General features: G+C 32.9%; 1 protein-coding gene across 1 annotated transcript in view; it reads left to right on the top strand.

Annotated features, from left to right (window-relative positions):
- Positions 1-791: 791 nt before the first annotated feature.
- LOC111632803 (low-density lipoprotein receptor-related protein 1-like) overlaps positions 792-20,379 on the top strand; it is a gene marked incomplete at its 3' end in the record, with an annotated part of 123,322 nt that continues 103,734 nt past the window's right edge. Inside the window, exons 1-3 of the mRNA XM_023377330.1 lie at positions 792-861; positions 12,937-13,113; positions 18,067-18,137. Coding sequence (XP_023233098.1) covers positions 792-861; positions 12,937-13,113; positions 18,067-18,137 — 318 coding nt within the window. The remainder of the gene's footprint in view (positions 862-12,936; positions 13,114-18,066; positions 18,138-20,379) is intronic.

Genomic DNA, 20,379 nt, shown 5'->3' with positions numbered 1-20,379 from the left:
ATAAAATAATATAATATAACAAATTTATAATTATTTTTTAAAGCACGATTGGTTATAAAATTAAGATGAAATTTAATAGTATTATTAATAAATGTTGTCAATGTAATGCTCATTTTATAATAAGTAATAGATGTGTAGATATATTTTTAAGTTTAATATATATACATATATATATATATATAAATTACGTGCCTATATAAATATATATATATGGGCACGTAAACAAAGTATTCATAGAACTAGTACATTTTAAAAGAAAATAGTACATTTTTTTAAAGCGCTTCAGTACGTTTTGAAATTTCATTGCTGCAACACTGCATCTAAGCCGAACTTATGACTTGAAGGGAGAAAGGACACACAGTATTTATCCCCAAAATACCACTTATTTCTACTAAACTGCCATTCCAATTTAAAAGACAGCAATTTCTAATCAATCAGCCGATAGTTTAACAATTAACAAAGCGCAAGGACACTTTAAAACATTGCGGCATCAACCTCAAAGACTCCTGTTTCTCTCATTGTCAACTAAACATAGCTTGCTTTCGAGTAGGAAATTCGAAATATTTCTACATATAGCCTATACCTAGGATAACAAAATGAAAAATATCGTTTATAAACAAGTACTGTAAATAGTTTAAAAAATTTTATTGAAAACATATTCTACCTCATATACTTTAAAGTTTATCCTGTTATTCCAACTACCATACTATCTCAAACCAACTCCCTGAGCGAGTAGTTAGGCAATAAATGAAATGCTTGAAGAGCCAAATTTACTGCGAGGGGGTTCAGATATGTCTAGTTCTAAAGAACAAGGAATATCTGAAAATTCATGCAGGGTAAATGTAAATGGTATTGATTTATGTGAGCTATACGAGAAAGATGTAAAATAAAATTTATTACATGAATTAAAAAGTGAGGGATTACAATATTTAGCAGGATGTACGGAAATACAAAACAAATGTCCAAATTTCGGAAGTCTCACTCTTATTCTTAGTCTTATGCCCTTCGAAGGGCGTGGTGATATTACGAATTGACGGCTTCAATTGTGTTTTTCTACTGCTCCCGGTGTTGGGCCATATGGATGGCTTTGTACATTGTATGTCCTGTAATTATTATTACTCGATCTGCCTACCTAATCTGATATCAGCTTCTACGGCGTTTACCATTGGTCTTCCTTTCTTCTAGAATTTGTTTCTCAAATTAATTTCTTATTTAGAAATATGTTCCAAGAAGAAATGTAAAATTTATATATTTTAGTGGTAAGGCGTGTTGTGATTTTTAGTTAATTTAGGATGGAGCAATTTGTTCGGTGTTCTGTCCAAGAGATTCTCAGCATTCTGCTATATGTCCATGTTTCAAAGGAATCAAGTTTCTTCCGAGAAGTGTCATTTATGATCCATGTTTCTGAGGCATAAGTGATAAGCCGTAACTAGGATTTTGGACGCCCATGGCCAAGAATAAAAATGGCACCTTTTTAATTTTTATTATTAAAAAAATAATTTTATTCTAAAAACATGTTATTATAAAAAATTATTTAATTCCATTTAAATACTATATAACTATAAATATAAAAGATTTTTGTGATACTAATTTCGAATACATATTATTCCTAAATCTTCTCATTGGCCCCTTTATTAAATCGGCATATATGGCAGGGACGTATTGGCCATACCTTAGTTTCGGCTCTACAAAGCTGGCAACCGGAAAAATAAGCGTTCTTATGAGCTTTAGTTTATTAAATGTAGTGATTGCGAAATCTTTCCAAATTCTAAATAATTTAGAGGTTGCACTGCTAGCGAGGCAAATTTTGTGATTAATTTCATCGTCGCATTCTCGTTTATTGGTAAGAAGTGATCCAAGGTAAACAGATTTATTCACCGCCTTATAGACTGCCATTTTTTAAATCTGTGTTAAGGAACGATTAATTATCATAACTCGTTTTACTTCCATAAATCAGCAATCTACATTTCCTGCTTTCAGTTTTAAAACGTTTCTTAATATACTCAAATTCTTGTTCACTAGATGCTGTAATAAATTTATTGTCAGCGTAAATGAGGATTTTAAGTTTACGGCTACCCGATGGAGATGCCTCCATCCCAGTTATCTAATACCATTTTCATGATTATTTCATGATAAGCATTAAAGAGTAGAGGGGAAAGAGTACATTCCTGTCTTACACCGCCCTCAGATGTAAATGNTCCCGGTGTTGGGCCATATGGATGGCTTTGTACATTGTATGTCCTGTAATTATTATTACTCGATCTGCCTACCTAATCTGATATCAGCTTCTACGGCGTTTACCATTAGTCTTCCTTCTAGAATTTGTTTCTCAAATTAATTTTTTATTTGGAAATATGTTCCAAGAAGGAATGTAAAATTTATATATTTTAGTGGTAAGGCGTGTTGTGATTTTTAGTTGATTTAGGATGGAGCAATTTGTTCGGTGTTCTGTCCAAGAGATTCTCAGCATTCTGCTATATGTCCATGTTTCAAAGGAATCAAGTTTCTTCCGAGAAGTGTCATTTATGATCCAGGTTTCTGTGGCATAAGTGAAGAGCCGTAACTAGGATTTTGGACGCCTATGGCAAAGAATAAAAATGGCACCTTTTTAATTTTTATTATTAAAAAAATAATTTTATTCTAAAAACATGTTATTATAAAAAATTATTTAATGCCATTTAAATACTATATAAATATAAATATAAAAGATTTTTGTGATACTAATTTCGAATACAATTATTTCTAAATCTTCTCATTGGCCCCTTTATTAAATCGGCATATATGGCAGGGACGTATTGGCCATACCTTAGTTTCGGCTCTACAAAGCTGGCAACCGGAAAAATAAGCGTTCTTATGAGCTTTAGTTTATTAAATGTAGTGATTGCGAAATCTTTCCAAATTCTAAATAATTTAGAGGTTGCACTGCTAGCGAGGCAAATTTTGTGATTAATTTCATCGTCGCATTCTACTTTATTGGTAAGAAGTGATCCAAGGTAAACAGATTTATTCACCGCCTTATAGACTGCCATTTTTTAAATCTGTGTTAAGGAACGATTAATTATCATAACTCGTTTTACTTCCATAAATCAGCAATCTACATTTCCTGCTTTCAGTTTTAAAACGTTTCTTAATATACTCAAATTCTTGTTCACTAGATGCTGTAATAAATTTATTGTCAGCGTAAATGAGGATTTTAAGTTTACGGCTACCCGATGGAGATGCCTCCATCCCAGTTATCTAATACCATTTTCATGATTATTTCATGATAAGCATTAAAGAGTAGAGGGGAAAGAGTACATTCCTGTCTTACACCGCCCTCAGATGTAAATGTATTAGACATAGTTTTGTTGACTCTTACTTTTGCAAAGTTATTCTTATATAAGTTTTTTATCATCGAAACAAGATGGCGCGGGACTCTCATGTTCTGGATAGAAAGTGTTTCAAACGGTTATTAATTATTTGGAACATTACTTTACTGGCATGGTTAATTAGGCTGATATTACTGTTGTTACTACAGTCTGTTGGTGCACCTATTATAAATTAGAATAAATATTGATTTACACTATTTCTCTGGTTATCTCTCAGATTTCCAAATTAGGGAGCTGATTTTATGAAATATGTCAACACCCACTTCTCCCATTGCTTTTAAAATTTCGGAGGTTTGGTTGTCAGGTCCCGGAGCTTTGTGATTTCTTAATATTTATGACTTTTCTACCTTTTATTTAAGAACAGATGGTTCAATTTCCCTTGTCCATCCATTCTGAAGTTGACTATTACCATTTGTTTGTCCAGTGTCTTTATAAAGTTTCACACACTACTTCCTGTAGACATCCGCAATCCCTTCTGCATCAGTTATGATTTTATTTTCATTATTTTTAATTATGTGTGTACGTGATTTGAACTCTTTTATTATATCTTATACATCTAACATTATTGTATAGTTCAGGAATCTTCTTATTATTTGCGTGTGCTTCAATTTCATTGGATATATTGTCGATATAATTATTTTTGTCTTTTTTATAAGCCTTTTTGATTTTTTTTTCTAGTTCAGGGGTATCCAACCTTTTTGTTCCATTGAGCCACTTTGGAAGAAGTCATGGAGTTTTGAGCCACAAGTATATATAATACAATCTATCACAAAAAAATGTATGCACTCAGAAGAAATCGAGCCACAATCGCGAAACTCAGTACGAATGTAGTCTGGTAAGAGATATGCAAATGATTATAATTTCGACGCTAATGAGACAAGGCTAAGGGCGGTACGAGCATATGAGATGCGCAGCTGGAAGAGTTTAAAAGCACGAGTGCTCGCGCCGTAGGGCTATGTAAACGAATCTGTCGACTTGGATGGATAGTATTGTGAATAGAGATGCCTCTGAGACATAACAGGCGGCAGTACAATCAGTTGACAGAGTTTGAAAGGGGCCGTATAGTAGGCCTCAGAGAAGCCGGTTGGTCGAACAGGCGTATCGGCAGCCACCTCGGTCGGAGCGATATGGTAGTTGCTCGTTGTTGGCAACAGTGGATAACAGAAGGGAGAGTCTACCATCGCGGAAAGTCAGGACGTCCCAAAAACACAAATGAGCGCGAGGATCGCGCAATCAGAAGAGCGGCAACGTCCGCACCAACAACATCGCTATCATCGATTCGACACCATTTACCACCTTCCAGGCATCCGGTGGCATCAACGAAAACTATTAGGAGACGACTGGGAAGTTCGGTCGTGGGTTCGCGCCGCGATCGGACAGGCTTGCTGCTTGGAGTTTTCCGGGTTTTCTCCTTGCCAATAACGACTGAATAGGAGGCCAGTTCCCCATAAAAGTCCTTCCGGTAGGCATTATTTTCCGCGCGCGCGTATAGGCCGTTCGATATACGGCTGGCTAATCGGTCGCATAGCGATCAGAATTACATGTCTTGTCGGAGAAGGAGCCTATATTGAGCTAATCTCTATATAAACACCATCTGAGAAGAAGAAGAATAAAATAGAATAAGACGCTTACCACTGACCCCACATCATAGGCACTGACCCCACATCATAGGATTTTTGCCGACCTCGGGCAAGTTGGAATGTGACCGACTGGAGGCGTGTGGTCTTCAGCGATGAATCCCGATTCAGTCTCAGTGCTGGTGACCACCGAACACGCGTGTGGAGACGGTTCGACCAGCGGTCCGATCCGGCATTTGTTGTCAAGCGGCATACAGCGATTACACAAGGTGTGACAGTGTGGGGAGCGATTTGTTATGACACACGATCACATCTAGTCGTTCTTCACGGCAACGTGACAGCTCGCAGTTACGTGGATAGCATTTTCACGCCGGTTGTACTGCCTATTCTCAAGTCGCCCAGGTGCCATTTATCAGCAGGACAACGCTCGTCCACATACTGCAAGACTCTCCCAACAATGTCATCAAGGATATAATGTACTTCCATGGCCTGCCAGGTCACCAGACCTCTCGCCAATACAGCACGTCTGGGACGTGTTGGGAAGGCAAATGCAGCCGTCGAGTGATACAAGTGAATTAACTGCCCAGTTGCAAAGATTATGGCATGATCTTCCACAACGGATCATATGTGACCTAATTGATTCAATGCCACGCCGTGTTTCGGCTTCTATAACTGCCAGAGGTGGCTTTACTACATACTGATTTGTAACGTTTTTCATGCCATAACTTCTCAATAAAACGATCTTTTGTTCTGAATTTTTAATCATTTGCATATGTCTTACTAGTCTACATTCATACCGAGTTTCGTGATTGTGTCTCGATTTCTTCTGGGTGCATACATTCTTTTGCAACAGAGTGTATATTTGTGAACTAATCCTTAAATATACAAGTATATTTAATGATTAACATATCTAGATTATAGTAATAAGTATTAAAACTTTATCACGAAAAAGAATATTTTAAAAAATTATTTATACAGACACTTTTAATTTTTACTTAGAAATACTGTAGATAAATTCATTTATTATAAAGGAGACAAACAAAAACTTACTGTATTTGAAAAATACAAATATTTGTTTTATTTGGGTTTCTAATTAATAGAAAACGACGAAACACTATTTTAAAGTGCATTTTTATTCGACTAATATATTTATAAAAAATATGTAGCACAGAAAGTAGCCAATGCGCCAAATGATAAATTTTATGTCAAACTAAAAAAGTGTAGCAAATTTGGCGCAAAGTAGCAAAATCTTGCAATGCTGGAAGGAATACTAAATAATGCTGGAGTTGAAACTCAAAAGATTATAGACCCATATTTGAGAAAAAGAGAGAAAAGCCAAAAGATAAAAAGTAGTGAAAAAGGTTAAATATACCTTCTGTTATGCAAATATTAACCCTTAATTTTCCAACCTTTCTCATTACTTTTTATCTTTTGGTCTTTCTCTCTTTTTCTCAAATTTGGGTCTATAATCCTTCGAGTCACAACTTCAAATTTAGTTTTAATTTGTCACAACTTTAATTTAGTTTTAAAAAATGAAGTAGATTTTTACAAAAAATGTTAAACGAAGTGTCTAATGTAAATCCGTTTCATCTATAATGTCATTTATTAATTAAAGAAACAATTGACTTGATTTGTTTTTTTTGAAACCGTGTCCTGTTTTATATTTTTGGCGTAGTAAACACTAGTCTTGTGTTGTATTCCAAAGACACATGGCAAATGTTTACACATCTCCAAGCATTTGAAAATATTTTCTTTTCACTCAAAAATAAAATATGTATAAAAGTTTACGGCTTTGTGAAACTTTATTTTGAGTTTATGCCGTCGAAATTAAATTAAAAAAATAAAATAATTTGTCTGTTTTGTTTACACGTCTATTGGGCCTCATTGAAACTTGCCTTGGGCCGCGGCTCGCAGGCCGCCGGTTGGACACCCCTGGTCTAGTTCTTTCTTCGTTTCATCTCCAGCGATTGCTGAAGTTAATAATTTTTTCCTTTCTTCTATTAACTCAAGGGTACTATTTGTCATCCAATGTTTCCTGTTCTGAGGCTGATGGTGGGTGGTGCTTTGTTGTACCCCAGTTAAAATCAAACTTTCTCTTTGTGTCCATAAATTATCTATGTTGTTTGCAAAAAATGGAGGGTATAAATTTCGGAGTCTGTTGTAAGATTGAACTAGCTGGAGTTTCAAGTCTTGGGTTCATCTTTGATATTTTTGTTGTATGGAGTTTTAATGTTACTTCCACTTTTAGTAGCTTATGATCAGAGTTTCAGAATGCCCCAGGTTTTGCTCTGACATTATTCACTGGTGATCTCCATCTTGTTCTTATTAGTACGTAGTCAATTTGGTTTTTATATTCACCTATTGGGGAAGTCCAAGTAGAAAGATGTCATTAATGGTGTTTGAACATGGTGTTAGTTATTGAAAAACTGTTATCGATTGCAAACTAAAGGACTCTATTTCCTCTTTCATTTCTGGTGCCCAGTCCAAATTGTCCTATAATGCACCATAGATTATTATCATCATGTTTTATATTGCCTATGTTAGCATTAAAATCTCCAATTATTATCAATATGTCCTTCTGTGGTATTTTTGGGATGATGTTTTCAATTTGTGTGTACACTGTGTTCACTTCATCGTCCCAAGCAGTGGTCATATAAACCTAAATAATATGATGGTTTACTGGCCTGGAAAATATTGTAATTTTTATTATGCGGTCGTTGATAGATTCATAGCTTTCCACAAATATTGTTACGTATTTGTCGATAACAAAAGCCCCTCCATTATGTTCGTTTTCAGTCGTATCTGAAACATATATCGTGTGGTCGATTATATAAAAATGACAACTCTCTTTCCAATGTGTTTCGGAGATTCCACAAATTCGTATATTCTCTCGATTGATCTCTCTTTCTACTATGTAGAGCTCTCCAGTCTGTAAAACTCTTCTTACATTTCAAGTACCTAAGGATAAATTTTTCTGAGATGCAATTTTAAATTTTTTCCAGATGCATATTTCGTTGTGGTACCTGGTTGCCTACACCCATATGCCGGGTAACCCATTTTATACCAAATGATCCGGAATCAGTTTTCCTGACCGGATCGCCATGCATATTATCGACACCATTAGTGCTCGTCCTTATCATAATATTTTCATGAAAAATAATTAGATGGTTTCCTTTTGCCTGCCTGATTCGTTCTCACTCACCAAAGTAAACATAAGCATAATTATACAATAATAATAATATTCAAGATTTATCATTTCGTGGACTATCACAGCGATCAGAAAATCTGTTTAATTTAGTTTTAAAAAATGGAATAGATTTTTACAAAAAATGTTAAACGAAGTGTCAAATGTAAATCCGTTTCATCTATAATGTTATTTATTAATTAAACAAACAACTGACTTGATTTGTTTTTTTGAAACCGTGTCCTGTTTTATATTTCTGGCGTAGTAAACACTAGTCTTGTGTTGTATTGCAAGGACACATGGCAAGTTTTCCCATCAAATATCTTTATTAGTTGAGTCGATACGGTACATTATTTTGTACTCCTTTCGGGCTTTGCCCCTCTTCAGTCAACTATAATACAATATATATATTTTTTATCTATTACAGTAGAGAACTTACATAAAAAACAATGAGTACACATACGATATATAGACGTACTGTAGCTTTGGTTACACTTTGTATAATTTAAAACATTGTGAAATCTGCTTTAATCTTTTTTTGGAGAAACAAGTATACATTACGATTTAAAACTTCCATAAACCTTTCCTTTCAGATAGACTTTGACACAATACAACGATTAAAAATTTGACTTTTTTCCGCCCCCTTTTTACCCTTCATTTTTTGGCGTTTGCGCTGGTATCTTTAGAGTTGCCATGTATGACGTTCGCCACCTTGTGGTCTGATTTTTACTAAATCCATCTTGCAGAAATTATTTTTTGAAAAGATTGCTTTATTATTTATAGTATATTGAGCCCGTTTTCGTTTATTTAAGACTTAGGGTTTTATATACAGTGGTGCCTCGTATAACGTTCGCCTCGAATAACGGACGCTGCGAACAACGGACTTTCTATTTGGCAGTTACGTGACTCGAGCAACGGACTGGCTGCAAACAACGGACTTTCCGTTCGGCAGTCATGTGAGGCGAACAACATTTCTACGAAGAAGTTGGAATGATGTTTCCACTCTTTTGCCGTTGCCAATGACAATCTACTATTTTTATAATATATTAGTATCAGAGCTTCCGTTGGGATTCGGCTTGCTCCCTTGTTTATTACGTACAGTACATCACGTCAGTGCAGGGTATTTACATTTATTCAAGTGTTGAGCGAATCATGGCTTCTAAAAAACCAGAAAGGTGATTTCAATTGAAAGAAAGCAAGAAATCATCAGAAAAAGTGAAAGTTAATCAAGTAACTAACACCTTATTGGTTGCCAAGGGAGTTTATTAAAAACTAACGTTTCGATCTACAGAGTAGAAATGCTAGTTTTCGATCTATGGAGTAGAAATGGATCTATGGAGTGAAAGTTGACAAAAACTTCGTTGTCAAATGGGGAGAAGTTCAGGAGTTTACCAATACTAATTATCCAAACGGAGCTGAGGCCAACAGGATCAATGATCTCTACAATGACACTCTTTCCAGTCAATTCCACAGGTGTTGAGTAAGAGAGAGAAACAGACCACCTAGGACAAGTTTTTCAAGAAGCCAGCTGCCAAAAAACAAAAGATGGAACAAGAGGAGTTGACCCTGCAAGCTCCGGTAGCCTCTCCTGGATCTGACTCTGATTTAAAATAACAATAAAAAGAGACCCGCTGCAATGTGTAAAAAGTCTGTATCTGTATGAATGTGTGAAGAAAGTGTTCGTCCACCTCCTCCTCACAACATCTGACAACCCGACATAATCGGTGACCCCTCCATTTTCATTTTTTTCATAGTACAGTACCTTTATTTTATGCTACGAAAAGAATTATGTTTTAACATGTATTTCTATGGGAAAATGCGTTTCGTATAACGGATTTTTCACTTAACGGACGTGCACTTGAAACGGATTAAGTACGTTATACGAGGCACCACTGTATATTGTCATTACTTTCTATAATTTCTATAGTTTCTTTAAACTTCCTGTTGTATGTTAATATTTCTTTATGCAGTATTTCTACTTTATCTTTGTCTATAATACAGTTGTTTAGAGCAAAATGTTCGTAAAATGCAGAATTTATTCAATTGTATTTTAGGTCAGCTTTGTGTTCTTTTAATCTAGTTTTTACTTTTCTTTTTGTTTCTCCTATGTAATGTCTTTTGTTTGCGCAGGAACACGGAATTTTATATACTACATCTTTGGCTTCGGTCTGTATTTGCTGGTTTTTCTTCTGGTTTGAGGTTAACAATCTGTTCTGCATTTTCTGATATGATGGTACTAATTTGTAGTTTATTCCTTTTATTTCTGTGTTGATTTGTGCATATAGGCTTTTAATATACGGAAACTTAATATATTTTGTTTTAGTTGCTTGTTTGTTTTTATTTTTACCTAGTTTTTTTTTGGGGTCATTAAGTCTGATTTCCCATTTTTTCATTAATCTCTGCGGAAATCCTGCTAGAAGGAACTTCTTCCTTAAATTTATTAGGCCTTCCTTTATATGTGCTTCTTGCCTTGTCTGGTTTATGATCTTGTCGTATTCCATTTTATATATATTATACTTAACGTATAATGGAATTTTAGATTTATATCTTATTGTTACTTGGTTAGAGCTCGGTTTCTTCAACGTACTATATACGAGATGTTGTTTTAATTAATTAATCTTGTTATTGTAATATCTAGGTAGTTTAAACATGCAACTAAAACAAAACATATTAAGTTCCCGTATATTAAAAGCCTATATGAACAAATCAGCACAGAAATAAAAAAATAAACTACAAATTAGCACCATCATATCAAAAAATGCAGAACAGACTGTTAACCTCGAACCGGAAGAAAAACCAGCAAATACAGACCGAAGCCGAAAATGTAGTATATAAAATTACGTGTTCCTGCGCAAACAAAACACGTTACATAGGAAAAACAAAAAGAAAAGTAAAAACTAGATTAAAAGAACACATAGCGAACCTTTGTACTGTACCTGATTTCTTTTAATTCTGTTTTATGTAATTCTTAATTTGTATATACCGATATTAAAAATATGTTTATGACAGAAAATCGTTCTTTTGACAAAGTTATCTTTTTATATTTATGACTTAATAATATTGTTTTCAGTATATGAGTATTAAAAATTAAAAAATCAGTAAACCAATATAATTTTAGGTTAAAAAACGAGTGGTTTGACGATAGAAATTAAATCAATTTACGTATATATAAATCACCTACGCAGAATTTACCAAATTTAATTTTTTTAGAAATTATAATTATATTAGAAAAACACGTAAAATCATAAAATCGATTTCATTTACAAAGTAGCAAACCGCATTTTAATTTTTACTTTACACGTAGAAATTACGAAGATTTGAACAATATTCTAAATATTTCTTATTTATAACCTATTTTTATTTACATTCAATTAAATATAAATTATAATTAATGGAATATTAGCGTGTAATTAAATCTACAAACATATAACTAACACTTTATCCTTGCCGAGAAATATAATTTATTTCAAACAAACGTTTTCAGCCTGATTCACAGACCATCCTGAGGTTGAAAACCAAATTAAAAATTAAATAAGCAACGGAGCAACATAAAATTAAAATATAAAAATGTAAAAAATGTACATAGAAGTATTAAGAAATACAATTACTAACACATCCAATAAAATTACTATTTTGACTGGTTAGAGCTCTTATTAAATTTCTTAACTATAAACTTCCATGCAGAAGGAAGACTTTCTGCATCCCTCGCATTTAAACAGCCTTCCTGTATTTTACTCCTATAAATCTGCAACTTTTCATATGTCAACTTCAAAGATGGGGAAGATATAGGTTCTATGATTGCTGCCTCATTTCATTTAACTACAGATCCTGTTGCTTGAGCCATTTGGGACAAAATTGTTGCATTACACTCCTTTCTGATATTATAACTATGTTCCTTGATTGTCCCAAACTCCTGGTGTGTACTCCAATATAATCCTTTTTAACGCCCAATTGCATATTCTCATAAGGAATTCTATAAACCCCTGCTTACTCCTCTGACATTATAGCATGTTTATCATTTATGAGGATTTTGTATAAATTAGGGGCCCTTTTTATAAGCATTCTCGAACCTTACCAAGAAATAAATTATGTTTTTCAGCAAGGATAAGGTGTTAGTTATATATATATATAGTGATTTGCTGAGTACTTTATCATATTAAATCTACAAACTTCTGATACGCAATTTTTTACCGTAACAACGTAGTTAAATGTTCTGTTTTGCAATTCGAAGGACGTCAAATAAGCAACCAATGAGAAGCGTTTCTTCTCTATGAGCCAACCTACCCTTCTATAATTTTGGGTGTGAACTACAAAGGCATTCTTCTCCGCCATCTTCGCTACTTTTCGTTCTCTCTCTATTTTTCACCAGGTATAAATTAGTATTAAGAAATAGTGTTAAGGAAAATTTTTGTAAATATTATCGTCGGCCCTATATGTACCAATCGTTATAATTTTTCATAATTGTTTTGTCTGTTCTATCAACAAACGGATCTTGAGTGACTGTTAGTCAACAACCCCTAAAACTGGAATCACCTTGTAACCGTAGATTATTATCACGCGTAATAAATTCATTTTTCCATCCCGTACTTCGAGTATGTTTTTTTTTGGAATGATGTTTGCCTTTGTCGTTGAAAGAAACACTTTCTTAATTATCGCAATACAGCCCATATAATAAAATGACTTAGTAGATAACATTATTTTATAAACATTTTATTTTTGAAAAAATTCATCATAATCAGTGATAAACACAGATGTTACACTCTTTCTGGGTACTTTCTTTACTTTAATAATCTGTTTATTTTTTCAGCTTGTAAACTAGAACGTGTAACGTATATAATTCCTAATGTCTTTTCGACTGCACGTCATAACATTATTTTAAACAATCAAGCAGTTGCCATAGAATTCTATCCAACAGAAATGAATGATACTCATCACGTCACCATTGATATAAATTATGCCAGAAAAATTGCTACAATCAAAAATGGTAACTAATGTTATAAATTAATATATTTTTAAAATATAATTTGATACATTTAGTTTAAACTATTTATTCTTAATATTTTACGAAAGTTCTTAATACAGTATAGGGTAATATAGCATATAATATGTTATGCATATAATGATATATTTTACGATAGCCATATATAGCATTATGAAACTACATAAATTATTGAATCATATTTATTAAACGGATTGATACCCTGGAAAAAATCACTTAATTATTACGCAATAAAAATTAAGGATTTCCAATTGTATGGTTTATATTAAGTCGGACTTATCGCAACTTGTTAAAAAACTTTTACATGGCTATTTTACAATAAGACCAACTTAATAGCAAAAAATAGTAGCTACGAAGAAATAAAATTTATAATTCAATCTGTTTTAAATAGACCAATGAGTTTATTTTTGAAAATTTGTGTTTTCTCACTAGTGCAGGGGTCGGCAACCTGTGGCTCGCGAGCCAGATGCGGCTCTTTAAATGCCAAGCTGCGGCTCTTTAGTTCCATACGCAAATATTATTTATTTTATCAAAAAACAAAAACATTTAAAAATCATTCTGAATCGATTAACGAGGATTAGACACTGATTTTATCTCTCAGCCACTTGTACTCGCTTTTCACCGCACCCTCCCCCGTGACATGCGTCGTCTCTGTCGTCAGTCCGTCGGAAGCTCTGGAATGACGCCGTCGTCGGATGTTTCTATGAGGTTGTGAAAAACACTACTTGAATATGAATAAATAGATTACTTTTTTTTTATCAAAAAAACTATATTTATGCGAGTACTATTTATTGTTGGCAAGAAAATAATTTGTGGCTCTTTAAAAACTTTGAAATTTTGTAAATTGTAATTTTTGGCTCTTCTGACTCAAAAGGTTGCCGACTCCTGCACTAGTGTATTGTCATTTTGCCTTGTTAACAAAATGGAATAAGAATATTTAATACTTCGAATTTTGTAAAATCTCAAATTTTCTGTTATTACATAACTGTATGATTTTATTAACATGAATATTTACTTATATATGCCTATTTATTTTACAAAAGGTTGTAAAAGTTTTGCAACTGTAAATTTTCACCCAGTAACAATAATTACCGAAATTGTACAATGAAACAACTGAGAAAATTTAAAATTATCATACGCAGAAAATATCGTTAATTCGAAATTCAAGGGACAAACTAATAACGACTTCAAATCATCGAGTTTCAAATTATCCAACATTTACATATTTCTGTATAATATTCCAAATTCCATGCACTTTACGTAATATATTTATTAAAGAAATGAAACACGGCTGTGTACAATGCTGTTTTCGTTGATCGATAATTAATACTAAAAATAATATAAATAGCATAAACTGCAGGTAAACAGCACGTGTCTGGTGAGAACCTCCCATGTAGCCAGATAGGCTTTATAAAAAGCAAAGCAAAATTATCCAAAATGTAGCCGAAATTATTTATAAAGTAAATCAAAAAGTAGGAACCGCCCGAATGAAGTAGCTCAGCGTCTAAAAAATTTCTATCAACTATTCATTGCTAAATTTGTCAATTCCAAAAATCAGCCATTTGATGAGATTAGAGAAAAAAGAGTAGCTCATGTGTAACGCGACATTGAAAAATGTGTTACTGTAAAAGCATAGCCAAATTGACCAAATTTGAGTTACAGTATTTTTGGTCTATTGGATTTTTATAGCATGGAGACACTTCGATCTGAACGAATCCGCTAACATACGCATATTACGTTCTAATAGAATTTTTACTTCAAAATTAATAGTAGCAGTATTTCGAACAAACCTAATTCTTTAACATGTAGCCTAAATCTGTATATCTCCAGCCAGGACAAATAGTATAGTTACAAAGTAATGTAATTTCGAATTACCTGAGTTCGAAGTAACGAGAATTTCCCGTATACATACAGTATATAAAAAGTAAGATGTTATTTAACATACCACATCTTATATTAACTACATTAAATGTAAATTTAATGTTGTAAAATACTACATTAATGACTACATTAAACTTACATTTAATATAGTTTAATACAACATGAAATTTTATAAAACAAGAGGAAATACATAGTATCAATAATACAAAAATTGTGGGAGTTTGGGAGCCGTCACAAATTGAGTAATGAAAGTTTAAGGTGGAACCCTGCCACCAAGTGTGTGTTGTCTGACACACTTCTGATTTAGACAAAAAAGAAAAATCAAAAATCAGCTATGTAAGGCGCGAAGGTAAGAGTCACGCCGAAATCCAAGAATGAGCCTCTCAGTAGTGGGAATACAAAGTCAAGTAAATTAATTTAAGAATAAAAAAGAAAATTTACAATGGAAAAACGAAACGTAACATTAGAACTTAGTTTAAACTTTAGTATAACTTAGTAAGTACAAAATCTGTTTTAGACAGTTAGTTTATTTATACAGTATTTGTAAAACGGGGGTTACCTAGCGGATGGCATCCAAACTTTGTGACTTACAAAATAATAAGAAAAGAGTTGTCTTTTCTTCTAGGAGTTGATTTTCTTCTTTTTCCTTTCTTCTCTATGCTGCTTATCCCTCTCATCTTTCCATTTACTTTCTGGCTCTTTTACTTTCTTTCTCTCTCTCTTCTTCAGCTTTTCGTCTTCTTTCTCCTTAGCTCAGCTAGCTACACTCAGATTTTCGTCATTCCTTTTTATTTTATTTTTCGTTTCCGACCTGTTATGATTTTTCATGGAGGAAGTTCAGGTAATAAAAGACAAGCATGATTGGATATCCTTTTGTTTTACTTCTCTCTTCTCTATTAAGTATTAAACACGTCCACGACACGTGGATAGAGTACCATCTGTCATCTATCACTATTGGAAAAGGGGGGAACAACGGCCATCCCCTTTGGCTTTTCCTTTGCATGTTGTTAAATTTATAACAATTAATTGATAATTCTTTATTTTTATTCGTTTCTCTGACGATCTAGAATATTACAGTAGCAGCCATTGTTTAGGTTAAGTCTTAATTCTCCCCCTCTCCCCCAGCGGAAGAATTTCCAAAAATTCCTTTTTAGTGTGCATTTTCATGACGTATCCTAACTGTGTAAAACATTTCACCTCTTTATGTTCAGCGGTTTGCTCTGGGCGATGATTACGCAATCACGCAATCACTCTGCCAGTCCGTCAGTCAAATCAAGAAATTTTATACATTTAGATTATTTTCACAAGTCAATTATACTATTAATAGCGAAGTTGAGGCCGAAGTTTTAAACGCCAAAACGTGTACTATACGTTGGACGTTCTCATTGACTTATTGTAGTAAGTGTTATACATAGACAAACAATAGTTTGTCTATGTATAACACTTACCTACCACAAGTCAATGGAGTCACCAGTGACGCACTGTTATTTCTGCAAATAGACTTGCTAGCCATAATTAAGCCCCGTCTCATGAGTCAATTTACTGTTATAACTCGGATGGTGCGAGAAGCGGAGACAATCCTGACACTTATATTTTATCATTATTTACAGGTAAATTGTACATGCGTCTTTTAAGTTATAAAATAATTAAAATTAATAGTAGCACCATCCGAGACCTCATTCGCAAATCTAGACTACAAATTAATAATTATAAATGAAATAGTATAAATCACTTATATATTCGTGTTTAAGCGTTTAGCTTTTACGATCTTTATAGACATTTCAGTTTTTAGTTCATCAGCACGCAATTTTACTTAAAATTTATGAAATCTTGAAACCAGACAATAATCTCACAACATTCCTACAAAATCTATGATCTATTAAAAATAAATGTCAATATCTTTATACTATACTAAACAAATATCATAACACGAATATCTTAACAGAAAGTTCGATATCCCTCCAGTTTTGTAACTTTTAGAACAATTTTTATTATTTATTCTTTCACAAATTCCAGCGAGGAGATGGAGAAAGGTTTATTTCATTCATTTATCAGTATTTAGATGAAATTTTAGTAGTTAAATTACTTGCAATTAAAACAATTTTAACGTGAGTATAGGCATTACGCCTAAAAGGTGAAAGCGTATTTAAAATGATATATGGCTATGTAATAACTTATACAAAACTTTAATAATTAAAAAATATTAGTGTGTGGTAATTTTAATATGTCTGATATTACTTGTTATTTTAATGGGCCTTCTTTTACACATCGTGATTATGAAGAAATTTATTATATTAAATTGAGAAAATAGACAGCAGTACTTACATAGCAATTTAATAAAGATACACAATGTTTTTATGTATTACATCATGTACGATTATCAGCAAGAATTCAAATACAATTTTAACTTACAGAGATATATTTTTATTTGAGGCTATGCCTCTGTAAAACGGTAAAATGGTGAAAATCAAGGCATTGCCTAATATAGAAAGCTGTCTCTGTAAGTAAAATTTTTGTGCAGTGTTGCTGGTGATTGCAAATGTTGGGATGATAAAGACATTTTTTATTTTCATTATATTGTTACGAATTTAGGTAAGAAAATACTGTCGGCCAGTTTTTAAAATTATAATCAATAAATTTGTATATAGTATTTTTTCAATATTCTGTTCCATATTGAATTATATGTAGGAATTTTTTCTTCGTCTTCTCCTATTTAAGCCTAATTAACGTCACTCGTACTACTTAGTCTGACACGATGCTAACGTTTAATTACGTCAGTAGACATTACAGATGCGACATATAACACGGAATATTAAACTTGAATCGTTTCCGAAACTCTTCGTCTTAGAAAAAAGGAAAAAACGTCCCATCTGGACTCATCTTCTGTCGTTTCGCGCCTGTTTTATATTAACTCACTTCTCTCTTATTTTAACTCATTTCATCTCACTTCTCTCTTGATGTCCCGTCTCGTCTCGCTCTCGTCTTCTTGCTGGCAGATGGAGTGCCGCTTTCCGAATATATTTTTACCATATTTACAAATATGTTTGTTTTTTCCAGGCAATAATGAGGAATTATTGTTAGCATTAACGTATTCTATGGATAACCGAACATGGAGGATAATAAACAAGGTAGGTTAATTTTAATATATACACAACTTCAAATATTTAATATACAATACAGCGTCGGTTATCCGAAAGAATTCAAGTCAGTAAATTTAAATTTTCGCCAGTGCTGTGGTGCTGCAATCTTTAGCTATGTCTTGAGCTACTCAAATATTTTATGTTTTTGAGACTAAATTAACTTCCGAGTATAATGTTTTATTGTTTTTATATTTTTCAATATATTTATTTTGTTTGTACAAAATAAAGAAATAATTTTATTATTTTAAAAAGTTTATATTAGGCTTAACATCGACGAAAATTCAACGCGAAGCGACACGCAACAGAGAAAAATTTCAATACGGGATAGGTTAATATATTTTTTCGTGCATAGTCGGTTATCCGAAAAATAAGTTATCCGAACAACCCGTCCCCAATTGATTCGGATAAACGACGCTCTACTGTATTAAATAAGAGGTTTATAAAATTAAAGCTATATGAAATAACAAAAAATATTTCATCGTAAACGCTTTGATAAATAATAAATTTTATATTTCTTTTTAAAAAAATCAATTTTTCAAAAAATATTTCCTCAAAATTGATAAAACTTTATGTGTTAATTCTATAGAAATAACCACCGTTTTTCTGCCTAGACCGCATTTGATCAGAGACAAAAGCTTATTTTCGTATTCTTTATTTATTTACTCTGCATTTCGGGTGCAATATTTTCGTGTAATTTGCACCCCTCTACAGGTTTTTTACATTTCTATAGATTGGTAAATTCAATTATTACATTTGTTATTACGGTAAATTACTACAATAGTTATTTGGATATATTTATACAATAGTTAACTAACCTGTTTTAAGTTTTAGACCGACATCTGCCCCGTGTTGATGTGATGTCCCCTAAGGCATTTTTACACCGTTTTCCCCTCTTTTTGTTTTCCTTCCCAATAGCTCCTCCCATTTCCTCCCACACGTTGTCAACCTTCATTCCATTATAGTCGACCTCCCTATAAGATCATAGATACGTTCCATTTTTTAGGAATCCGATTTCTTACGAGTCGTTCCAATCACAGCCCGATACGTGTCAAGTTTACGGACTACGGCTGTTTGAAAGGTTTTCTTCCATAAAATTAATCGATTCTTGACTAATTCGACTCAACATTTCCAAAATACGTATATATTTTTTGGAAATAATCCGTATAAACTACGCTATAAACAAAAAATTGTAGGGTTACTTACCGAGTGTGCACAGCCATTACTAAAGCTTGTTTTTGTCGCAGAACAGCACACGATACGGCCGCCGATTTCTAAAAACTTATTTTTCTGCGAATATTTCGTTGAACTTTGGAGACATCATTAATATAAATAATTTTAATCGCCGTTGAATAAGAAATTTTTCTTTCACAAGAAATGTATAAAATTACAGTACTGTATTAGACTTACGGTACCTAATTTACATACTGACAGACGATATTTAGCGTAAAAATCTCCGTAGCGTAGCGCCACGCTAGACTGCGGAAATTATATATTTAATTATAACAAAGTTACAATAAGTTAATATATAATTATATATACAGTACCTAATTTATATATAATTAATATATAATTATATGTACAGTACCTAATTTATATATAATTTATATAATACTGTCCAGACGATAGAAATCTCTCCGTAGCGTGGCGCTACGGACGGCGGGAAAGTAGTTCGGCTGGCCGACGATGTTTAACGTAATTATAGGAGGTTTTACTTTTTTTTACGAATACCGGTAGCAATTTTTTCGCAGTTTTATAGGAATCGTAATTATGGGGGGTCGACTGTATTTAGGTTTATGGTTTTGCTTTTATCAATGATTTCGAAGTGCTCTTTGAATTTTCGTAGGTAACTATCTTTTTCTTTATGGATAATTTTTATGCTTTTTTCGTTTATTGTGCATCCAAATTCCTTACAGTGATTTGTCCACGGTGATTGATTATAATTAAATCAAATTGCTGCTTTATGTTTTTTTATTCTTGTACTGAGTTGTCTTCCTGTTTCGCCAATGTATATATCGCTGGGTTCTTGCATGTACATTTTATTTCATATATTACACCTGTTTGGATTAGTATATCGTTATTTTTAAAATTGTTGGTGTTGATGTTGTTTTTTAATTTTATTTTTTAATTTGGCTGCTAGTATAACACCATGCTTACTGAAGACTTTTTTGTATTTTTCAAATGTTTTCTTAATGTAGGGAAATGACGTATATGTAGTGTTATCGTTCTTATT

Source organism: Centruroides sculpturatus, unplaced genomic scaffold, assembly GCF_000671375.1.
Source record: "Centruroides sculpturatus isolate CEXI.00-Female unplaced genomic scaffold, Cexi_2.0 scaffold777, whole genome shotgun sequence".
NCBI classification, from domain to species: Eukaryota; Metazoa; Arthropoda; class Arachnida; order Scorpiones; family Buthidae; genus Centruroides; species Centruroides sculpturatus.
Note: the sequence above shows the minus strand (reverse complement) of the source record. Positions and strands in the feature narration are given on the sequence as shown.